The following is a 9,137-nucleotide window of genomic DNA, read 5'->3' as shown; positions in this document are numbered from 1 at the left end:
TTAGAGTTGATCTAAAACCCTGGAGTCTCTCCTTTCTATGCCATTGGGACTGCTGTCATCAATAGGACCCCCAAATTGAGGTGCATGGATCCCAGATGACAAATTATACCTGATTATTTGCAAAACCTGGCTTTGGTCTAAAACCTTCCTGGATTTCAGTTTCCTCGTCAGTAAAATGGGGTGGAGAATTAGCCTCTTGGTACAGCCCTGAGGAACGATGATGAATGTAAAAATGAATTATTGGGAAATACCAACAAAACTGTGAGCGGGGAGAGATGATATAAAGAACTCTTGAGGTGGGTGACCAAAGACTTGGGTTCCACTCGGGTCATCTCCCTGGGCTGGTTTCCTCTGCAAAAGCAGGAAGGCTGATGGCTGCTGCGACAGGTCCAGCTCTGCCCACCCAGGCTGAGGCCCTCCCTGGGGGAGCGGGCGCATAGTGCCCGCCCTGGGGGGGGGGAGGACGAGGGGTCTCGAGTTACCATCCTGCAGCAGTGCCGTCTTCTCGGCCGACCGCAAAACCTCCAACCAGCTAGTCACCGCCATCTTCTCTCCGCCCAGGAACGCGCCGGGCCACTGCCATGGCAACTACCCGACCAATGATCACTTCCGGATGACCCGGGAAGTATTCTGGGAACTGATTTTTTTTTTTTTTTTTCCTTTACCCCTTCCTCCCCGAATCCGTTTTCATTGGCTCCCATGGTGAGTTTATTTCTCTTTGCCGGGAGATTCTAACCTACTTTGGACCGGTCCTGGGGCCCGGTGGGGTGGGGATGCTCCCAGAGCTTTTAGGGATCCAGCACCAACTCTCTTCTGGCCCCAGCTGGGAGTCCCTGGTTCACACCAGCTGCTCACAGTGGCTGTGGCACGTCTGCTTCGGTCTTGCCCACTTCCAGCTGTGAGGGCACCCTACATCTGCTGCGGCTGCACTCCACCTCCCTGCAGCTGCGGGGCTCAGACCCGCGCGATGGGGCTACTGCGACAGGGGCAGGTGCGCAGCGTGCCCACAACTTTCTCTGAAGCCTCACTCCCCAGGTTTTCTTCTGCGAATGCACATTGAGGCTAGAGAAAGATGATGTGAGGTTTATGTGACATGTCCCTTAGACTCCAATTCATTGGGGAGATGAAGACTCTCCTAAAGATGTGGTCCGGTTCCCTAACCCGTTATCATTTTGGAAAAGCCTCTTGGAAGGGGACGCAGAGGCTGACTCTGCGCTGTATCCTCCCCCCACCCCCCACCCCCGTTGTTTCCTTTCGATCCACATCTCCCCTACACCCACAAGAATCCCAACCTTTCCCTGGCTTCCCTCAGTACGGTTAGGGTTGAAAGGCTGGTGGGTGTGTGGCACTAGGATTAAATCACTTAGGTTTAACTGGGGTTTCCGAGTCCTCTGAGAAAGGGGCCTGTTACCCCTAAATCCCATCTCTATGCCAAATTATTAAGGGCTGGCTTTCAATCCTTAAACAGAAAGGCCAGGATCCAGCGCCCTTCAATGGACCCTCAGGGCATCGTGAAGGCCTTTCCCAAGCGGAAGAAAAGTCATGCAGATCTATCTTCAGAAGCACTTGCAAAGATTCCCAAAAGGGAGGCGGGAGAAGCTAGAGGTGAGCCGGTCCACCCTCGAGCTCACACACACACTGGAACGTTCCGGCCTTCTTGTTTTCAGCTAGAGTCAAATTAACACAAGTGACCTAGCCTGTGGAGGGGCCAAGATCAGGTTGGCCTCAAACTCGAAAAGCAAACACAAAAAAGGAAGTTTACTAAAAAAAAAAAAAAAACTGGGGGTGGGGGGGAGCGTCACTTGAAAGCCTTTAATCCCAGCACTTGGGAGGCAGAGGCAGGCAGATTTCTGAGTTCGAGGCCAGCCTGGTCTACAGAGTGAGTTCCAGGACAGCCAGGGCTACACAGAGAAACCCTGTCTTGAACCCCCCGCCCCCAAAAAAGGAAGTTTGTTGTACGTTTGCGGTAGAATTCTTTGAAGGTATTTTGTTCTCTGGATGGCAGGAAAAGGAAGGGAGGTGACTTCGAACAGTTCATTATAGCTCTGACCTACAACTGTAATCCCAGTTCTTAGAGGTCAAGGCAGAAGAATCAGAAACTCAAGGTTATCCTCTGCTACATAGTCAGTTGAGGCCAGCCTGGGCTACATGAGACCCTGTCTCAAATAATAGTGCAATAAAATTAATAATAATAATAATAATAATAGCTATGGTGATACCACTTGAATATCCTCTCCACAGGATGGCTGAGCTCCCTGAGAGCCCACATTATGCCCACTGGCATTGGACGTGCCCGGGTTGAACTCTTTGAGAAGCAGATTATCCACCATGGCGGCCAGGTGTGCTCTGCCCAGGCCCCAGGAGTCACTCACATCGTGGTGGACGAAGGCATGGACTATGAGCGGGCTCTCCGGCTCCTCAGGTTGCCCCAGCTACCCCCTGGTGCCCAGCTGGTGAAGTCCACCTGGCTGAGCTTGTGCCTGCAGGAGGGAAGGCTGACAGACACGGAAGGATTCAGCCTTCCCATCCCCAAGAGGTTGGCTGCTCTTAGCCTTTCTCAGGTGTTTGTTGATAACGTTTGAGTTTCCATCTTGAGTTATTAAAAACAACAAACAAACAAACAAAAAAAAACACTCGTACTTTTTAAATTGGACATATTTGGAAACCAAGGTTTCTGTGTAGAGAAAGATTGGGGGGGGGGAGACAGAGACAGGTGAGACTTTTGATACCCTAACTCTCTGTGACCTCCCCCTGCCCTCTAGGTCCTTGGACAAACCACAGCCCAGCAAGTCAGGCCAAGATGCTTCTGCTCCTGGCACCCAGGGGGATTTACCCAGGACCACCTTGTCTCTTTCCCCTCCTCACACCAGAGCTGTGTCTCCTCCCCCAACAGCAGAAAAGCCATCAAGAACCCAAGCCCAGGTGAGGAGCCTCCCAGCCTAGGGTGCTGATCACAGAGAGACAGAAAATTCTAGGTCTCTCTGGATTATGCACCTGTCCATCTCTTCAGTTCTGCATTCAACTAGTTATGTCTGCCCCAGGCTGGGCTCCGGAGGAAGCCCCGTGGGGCCTTTTCCTCAAGTCAAAGCAGGAGACACCTCCCCACCAGACAGCACTCTCTTCTTCTATTTGCAGTTCAGCTCAGAGGATGAAGCCAGCGATGGGGAAGGGCCCCAGGTTAGCTCAGCAGATCTGCAAGCCTTGATCACTGGGCACTACCCCACTCCCCCTGAGGAAGATGGTGGGCCTGACCCAGCGCCAGAAGCTCTGGATAAGTGGGTCTGTGCACAGCCCTCGAGCCAGAAGGCAACTAACTACAATCTGCACATCACAGAGAAGCTGGAAGTGCTGGCTAAAGCCTACAGTGTCCAGGGAGACAAGTGGAGGGCCCTGGGCTATGCAAAGGCTATCAATGCTCTCAAGAGCTTCCCCAAGCCTGTCGGCTCCTACCAGGTACGTGGGGGAGGAGGTTGTTTCTTCTTTATTCAGTGCTGGTTACAGCAGCACTAGTCATTAACTAGTGGTTAACTGTAGTCACCAGTGGGCATCCGACTTAGTACTTAAGAGTTTATAATGAGCCGGGCATGGTGGCTTTAATCCCAGGACTCTGGAGGCAGAGGCAGGCGGATTTCTGAGTTCAAGGCCAGCCTGGTCTACAAAGTGAGTTCCAGGACAGACAAGGCTATACAGAGAAACCCTGTCTCGAAAAAAAAAAACAAAAAACAAAAAACAAAAAAACCAAACAAACCAAAAAAAAAACGAGTTTGTAATGGCTGGGATCTACATACAGAGACAAACTGATAGAAGAGAGAGAAAGAGAGAGAGAGAGAGAGAGAGAGAAAGGAAAACAGACCAGCAAAATCGTTAGGACTAGAAAATGGGTGCTTAGGGGCTTATTACATACACTGTTTCCTCTACATCTGAGTGTTTTATATGATAAGTTTAAAGCCAGGGGTGGTGGTTCATGCGTTAGACTCTGGGGTCCATTGATTATGGACTCTAGGCAAGTTAGTTACTCTGTCAGTTTTCCAATCACTGGAAAGGAATTAACAACTGTAGGCCATTCACAGGGGTTTTGTAAGGTTGGAAGATGGTCTCAGTAGCACAGAATGACATAGAGTAAGCCCTCAGGCAGTGTGGTGCAGTGAGCCCCCAGTCAGGCAGTGCTGTGACCCCAACAGGCAGTGTGGTGCAGTGAGCCCCCAGTCAGACAGTGTCGTGCAGTGAGCCCCCAGTCAGGCAGTGTGGTACAGTGGGCCCTCAGTCAGGCAATGAAGTGCAGTGAGTCCCCAGACAGGCAGTATGATTCAGTAAGCCCCCAGGCAGTGAGGTACAGTGAGCCCTCAGGTAGTGTGATGCAGTGGGCTCCCAGTCAGGCAGTGCTGTGACCCCCTTCCCCCAGGCAGTGTGGTGCAGTGAGCCCCTAGTCAGGAGTGTGGTGCAGGGAGCCCTCAGTCAGGCAGTGCTGAGACCACCCCCCCAACAGGCAGTGTGGTGCAGGGAGCCCCCAGTCAGGCAGTGTGGTACAGTGAGCCCCTAGTCAGGCAGTGCTGAGGCCCCCCCCCCAAACAGGCAGTGTGGTGCAGTGAGTCCCTAGGCAAGCAGTGCAGTGCAGCGGGACATCTCCCCCCCCCCCCGCCATACATGCTACAGGTAATACAGTTCAGTGGGCCTGCTGGGAATGTGGGTGCAGAATTGTGATGTGGTGGCAGTGGTGGTAGTGATGAGCACTGTCATTTTCTCTACCTCTTTTTGTGGTTATTTTGTTTTATTTTTTTCTTTTGGAGACAGAGTCTCTCTCCAGTGCCTCTGCCTCTGCCTCTGCACCTTGGCCTCTCGGTCTCTGCCTCCCGCCTCCCACCTCCTGCCTGGCCATTTTCTCTACTTCTTATTGCTGGTCTCTGGGAACCAAAGGACAAGCTCCATATGGTTGCTGGGCTACCTTTGGGGCAGATATTCTGCTGAAGGAGCCACATTCCCCTCTTCTGGCTCTCCCTTCCTAGCCTCTCCCTCATCCTCCTCTGTGCCACTTCCTCCCTAGGAGGCCTGTAGCATCCCGGGAATTGGCAAGCGGATGGCGGAGAAGGTCGTGGAGATCCTGGAAAGTGGGCATCTGCGGAAGCTAGACCACATCAGTGACAGTGTGCCTGTCTTGGAGCTCTTCTCCAACATCTGGGGAGCTGGGACGAAGACTGCCCAGATGTGGTACCATCAGGTCATGCCAGCCCACCATTGCTGTTACAGAGTCTCTGCCCACACCCCTTCCTGTTCACCTGCAGGAACCTGGGTCCCTCTGTTTTCCCACCCTGGGCCCTCATGGGAGTGAAATTCAACTACAAGGACGCCAGAGTTCACATTGGTCCCCCTCCTGTCCCCAGAACAGCCATGTGGCTTAGTGTCCTTGACGTGTGGACAGAAACAATAAATACATTACTCTGTCCCACATACCAGCAAGGGATTTTCTGTTGTTATGTTTGTTTGTTTGTTTGTTTGTTTGTGGTTTTTAAAAAAAAACTATATCTCACCATGTAGCCCTGGCTAACCTAGAACTTATTATGTAGACCAGGCTGATCTGCCTGGCTTCAGCAAGGGACTTTCTAAGGAGCCCAGGCTTTGGGCTCCATGTCTCGAACAGTGGCTCTCAAACTTGGCCATGCCAAGAATGATCTTGACAGTTAGTGAGCGTGAAGCCCTAACCCATTTTAGACCGAGGAATGAGGGACCAGCATGCCCAGATCCCGTCCCATTGAATAGAGGCTGGACTTGATTGGTCCTGCCTTCTGTCTTCCATGGCAGCTGCTGTGACAGCCACCTGTGACTTCTGGTCTGTTTATTAGTCCTGGGTCCTCATAGCCTCTTTTCTGGTTGCTTTCTTCCAGGGCTTCCGAAACCTAGAAGACCTCCAAAGCCTGGGCTCCCTGACCGCTCAGCAGGCCATTGGCTTGAAGCACTATGATGACTTCCTGGACCGCATGCCCAGGGAGGAGGCTGCGGAAATTGAGCAGACGGTAGGCACAGCTCAAGCCAGCAGCTCCTAAAGCCCTAGCTGGACAACCCCACAGGCAGCGGAAGTTAAGAGGTCGACAGAGATTGCGTCTACCAGAGCTGTAGGTCCAGGAACCCCAGGTGGGGTGGGCACTGCAGTGGCAGCCCTCTGGTCTCAAGGTCACTAAGCATGAACTCTGGGCACTAGTCGCCTCGCATGGGGCAAGCACAGCCTCAAGGCCTGAGTATGTCGTTCAGAGGTAGCGCTACTGAGCATGCCTAAGACCCTGCCCATCCTCAGCATCACAGAAAGGAAAAAAAAAAAAAAAAAAACAACCCATCTAGTTGGCCAAGAAATCAGGTTTAGCCAAGTTAAAGGTTCAGCTTAGAGCTAGGGACTGAGTCTGTAAGTTCATGTGCAGGGTTGAGTCAAGAGAGACAGGGTATACCAGATGTCTGCTGTTTGTTCAGTGGCATCGGGAGCAGGCTGGTGCATGGGCAAGGGTCTTGGTGAGTGGCAGATGAACCAGTCTGTTAGCAGAAGGATCAGAGAGACCTAGATGAGGAAGAATAAGCCTCCAGCAGCGGTCCCACAGATGGAACTGTGGGACCGGTGCTGGATGGATAGACCCATCACAGAGCTGCGGTGCTAATGCTGACCCCGCACTCAGCTACGGTGTCCGTACAGCACAGAGAATGCCCTGGTCAGCCGCCAGCTCCTAGCCCATATAAAGAGACCGGCTTCCCCACTGCAGGCTGCCTGCAAGCAGGGCTCCAGCTGTAGGGATTCCGGTGGGATTGCTCAACCAGACAGCCTCTTCCCATTCTCCTGGGAGACCCAAGAAGGGATTGAAGGGACTAGCAGAACTATGTCAGGGCAATTGGGGTGTCCTGGCTGTGAGCAACTGCAGTGTACTGCAGAGGGGGCGGGCTAGGTCTCTCAGATCCTTCTTTAACAGGCCGGCCTCACCCCTCCGAGAACGGTGTGGGCAGCTCCTGGCCTCCCCTTCCCACAGGTGCAGTGGTATTGTGTGCTTCATTTTCTCCCAGCCGGGTTGGAGACTGTCTGCCAGCCACCTGCTCAGGCCTTGACCCCGAGCTTCCACACCGCCATCAGCTCCAGGCTCTCAGGCTGCTTGAGCTGCATGGGTGTGGCCTTTGTGATTGGCAGACCTTTCACAGGCCTGGCCGCTGGATGTGGGTCGGGGGCCAGAACCCACGGAGAGTCACTCTGCTCTTGCACAGGGGCCTTCTGCTGAGGCAGAGCCAACGTCCTCAGGCCTCTAACAGGCTTGCCTCTCCAGTGCCCCGGCGCGTCCCCTCAGCTTAATATGAATCCCGGGGGAAGGCTGGGGCGAAGGCTGGGTGCTGTCCTGGGAGAGGCCTCAGCCTCTCACCCCTCCCTGCTCTTCCCCAGGTCCGGTTATCAGCCCAGGCCTTCAACCCTGGGCTGCTATGTGTGGCCTGTGGCTCTTACCGACGGGGGAAGATGACATGCGGGGATGTGGACGTACTCATTACTCACCCCGATGGCCGATCCCACCAGGGCATCTTCAGCCGCCTCCTTGACAGCCTTCGCCAGCAAGGTATCCATTCTGACTTTGGGTGAGCAGGCTACCAGTGGGCAGCCACCTCCTAGCAGTCACCTCCAAGTTCTCGATTCTAGACATGCTGGGTGGGAAAGGGCTCTGCAAGAATCCTACCTCTCCTGGGGCCAAAGACAATAAAACAGGGGCAAATCTCACCTGATGACACTGCCCGCTTTCCACAGATGAGGAATTGGGCTCAGAGGGGCGAGGCCACTCAACTCAACACACAAATAGGCACAGGGTATGCTGGGAATAAAGAACCTTAGGCAACCTGAGAAGGTGAGACTATCAGGCCTGGCTCCCTGCCCTACCAGATATCCCTTGTGTTGGACCAGGGTTCCTCACAGATGACTTGGTGAGCCAGGAGGAGAATGGCCAACAGCAGAAATACCTGGGTGTGTGCCGGCTCCCGGGGCCCGGGCAGCGCCACCGGCGACTCGACATCATCGTGGTACCCTACTGTGAGTTTGCCTGTGCCCTGCTCTACTTCACCGGCTCTGCCCACTTCAACCGGTCCATGAGAGCTCTGGCCAAGACCAAGGGCATGAGCCTGTCGGAGCATGCGCTCAGTGCAGCTGTGGTCCGGAACAGCCAAGGTGTCAAGGTGGGGCCTGGACAAGTGCTGCCCACCCCCACGGAGAAGGACGTCTTCAAGCACTTAGGCCTGCCCTACCGGGAGCCGGCTGAACGGGACTGGTGACCTAGGACTTGGGCAAGGGGAACCATGTTGAATGAACTGCCTCATATAGCCATCTCCCACCCTCTTAGCTGTGCCTTGCTTTGTCAGTTATGCTTGCCCTGAGTGACCAAGCTAGAAGCTTTGGGCCTGCAGGGAAGAGCCAGTCTGATTCTGAGAGCCCGCAAGCTCTCTCTCCTGGACAGGATTTATGCTGCTGTCCTCTCTCCTCCCAGTGACAGGTTTTCACACGGCCCCTTCCCTGTTCAAGCAGAACAGGTGGCTGGTTTCAAGGCGGTTTCCTGCACTGAAGGCCCAAGCTTCCCTTTCCACCCCAAGACTGATGTAGCTGTGTGGGGTCAGCAGGGGCTGCAGGAGAGGGAAGCAGCTGTGGGTTCAGCGTCTTCCGTGAGCCTTCACAGTAGAGAAAGCCATGTGGATTCTCTCACCCGCTCACTTCCTGTGCAGCTGGAGCTGCTGGGGGTGGCCTGTCCAGACTCTGAGGGTGGCTTCTAAGGGCCCTGGGGCCTAATAAAGTGCTTCTGACATTCAACTTGCCTGCAGTCTGTGAGCTGCTCCAACCCCACCTGTTGTCCTCCATTCCAGCAGAACAAAGATGGGAGGGGCTCACTGTCAGAAACCCACTGACTGCCTTCTAGCCCGGCCTGGGGTACAGGGTAAGAGAGGGAATTGGAGTCGACACAAGGGGCCCCTCTCAGTCCTCCCTGTGGCCCTAAGATGGGACTATTGTGGGACATGAGCCAAGTGACAAGTTTGAAAGAAACAGTAAGAGACACCATGTAGGAGTGACCTGGAAAAGGAGCGGGCAGGGTGGTAAGGAGGTGACCATCTAAGAGGTCATGAGACTTTAGGACCAGTTAGGAACC

At 53.9% G+C, this 9,137-nt stretch overlaps 2 protein-coding genes across 5 annotated transcripts in view; one reads left to right on the top strand and one right to left on the bottom strand.

Moving 5' to 3' along the window:
• Positions 1-605, bottom strand: part of Dpcd (deleted in primary ciliary dyskinesia homolog (mouse)) — an 18,848-nt gene extending 18,243 nt beyond the window's left edge. For both annotated transcript variants that reach the window (XM_021151885.2, XM_029472547.1), the window contains exon 1: positions 483-605. In XM_021151885.2, coding sequence (XP_021007544.1) covers positions 483-546 — 64 coding nt within the window. In that variant the 5' untranslated portion in view covers positions 547-605. The remainder of the gene's footprint in view (positions 1-482) is intronic.
• Positions 606-625: 20 nt separating this feature from the next.
• Positions 626-8,803, top strand: Poll (DNA polymerase lambda). 3 transcript variants are annotated; one of them, XM_021151674.1, is made up of 9 exons: positions 626-702; positions 1,469-1,605; positions 2,242-2,536; positions 2,763-2,922; positions 3,136-3,453; positions 5,042-5,215; positions 5,880-6,008; positions 7,403-7,571; positions 7,910-8,803. In XM_021151674.1, the coding sequence occupies exons 2-9, from the start codon at positions 1,494-1,496 to the stop codon at positions 8,272-8,274; spliced, it is 1,722 nt and encodes a 573-aa protein (XP_021007333.1). In that variant the 5' UTR covers positions 626-702; positions 1,469-1,493; the 3' UTR covers positions 8,275-8,803. The 3 variants fall into 3 exon arrangements, with proteins under 3 accessions (XP_021007333.1, XP_029328405.1, XP_021007334.1); XM_029472545.1 differs by lacking the exon at positions 7,910-8,803 and adding an exon at positions 7,757-7,830; XM_021151675.2 differs by lacking the exons at positions 626-702; positions 2,242-2,536; positions 2,763-2,922; positions 3,136-3,453 and having other exon boundaries at positions 1,543-1,605; positions 7,910-8,796.
• Positions 8,804-9,137: the final 334 nt, after the last annotated feature.

Source organism: Mus caroli, chromosome 19 (genome assembly GCF_900094665.2).
Source record: "Mus caroli chromosome 19, CAROLI_EIJ_v1.1, whole genome shotgun sequence".
Classification (NCBI taxonomy): domain Eukaryota; kingdom Metazoa; phylum Chordata; class Mammalia; order Rodentia; family Muridae; genus Mus; species Mus caroli.
The sequence above is the reverse complement of the archived record's forward strand: the minus strand, read 5'-3'. Positions and strand labels throughout refer to the sequence as shown.

What these genes read in the sequence shown, in the direction of transcription:
- Poll (XM_021151674.1), top strand. Translation starts at nt 1,494, where the DNA reads ATGGACCCTCAGGGCATCGTGAAGGCCTTTCCCAAGCGGAAGAAAAGT. An exon ending in AGCCTTCCCATCCCCAAGAG is followed by an intron (nt 2,537 to 2,762) that starts GTTGGCTGCTCT and finishes CCTGCCCTCTAG; the next exon opens with GTCCTTGGACAAACCACAGC. An exon ending in CCCAGATGTGGTACCATCAG is followed by an intron (nt 5,216 to 5,879) that starts GTCATGCCAGCC and finishes GCTTTCTTCCAG; the next exon opens with GGCTTCCGAAACCTAGAAGA.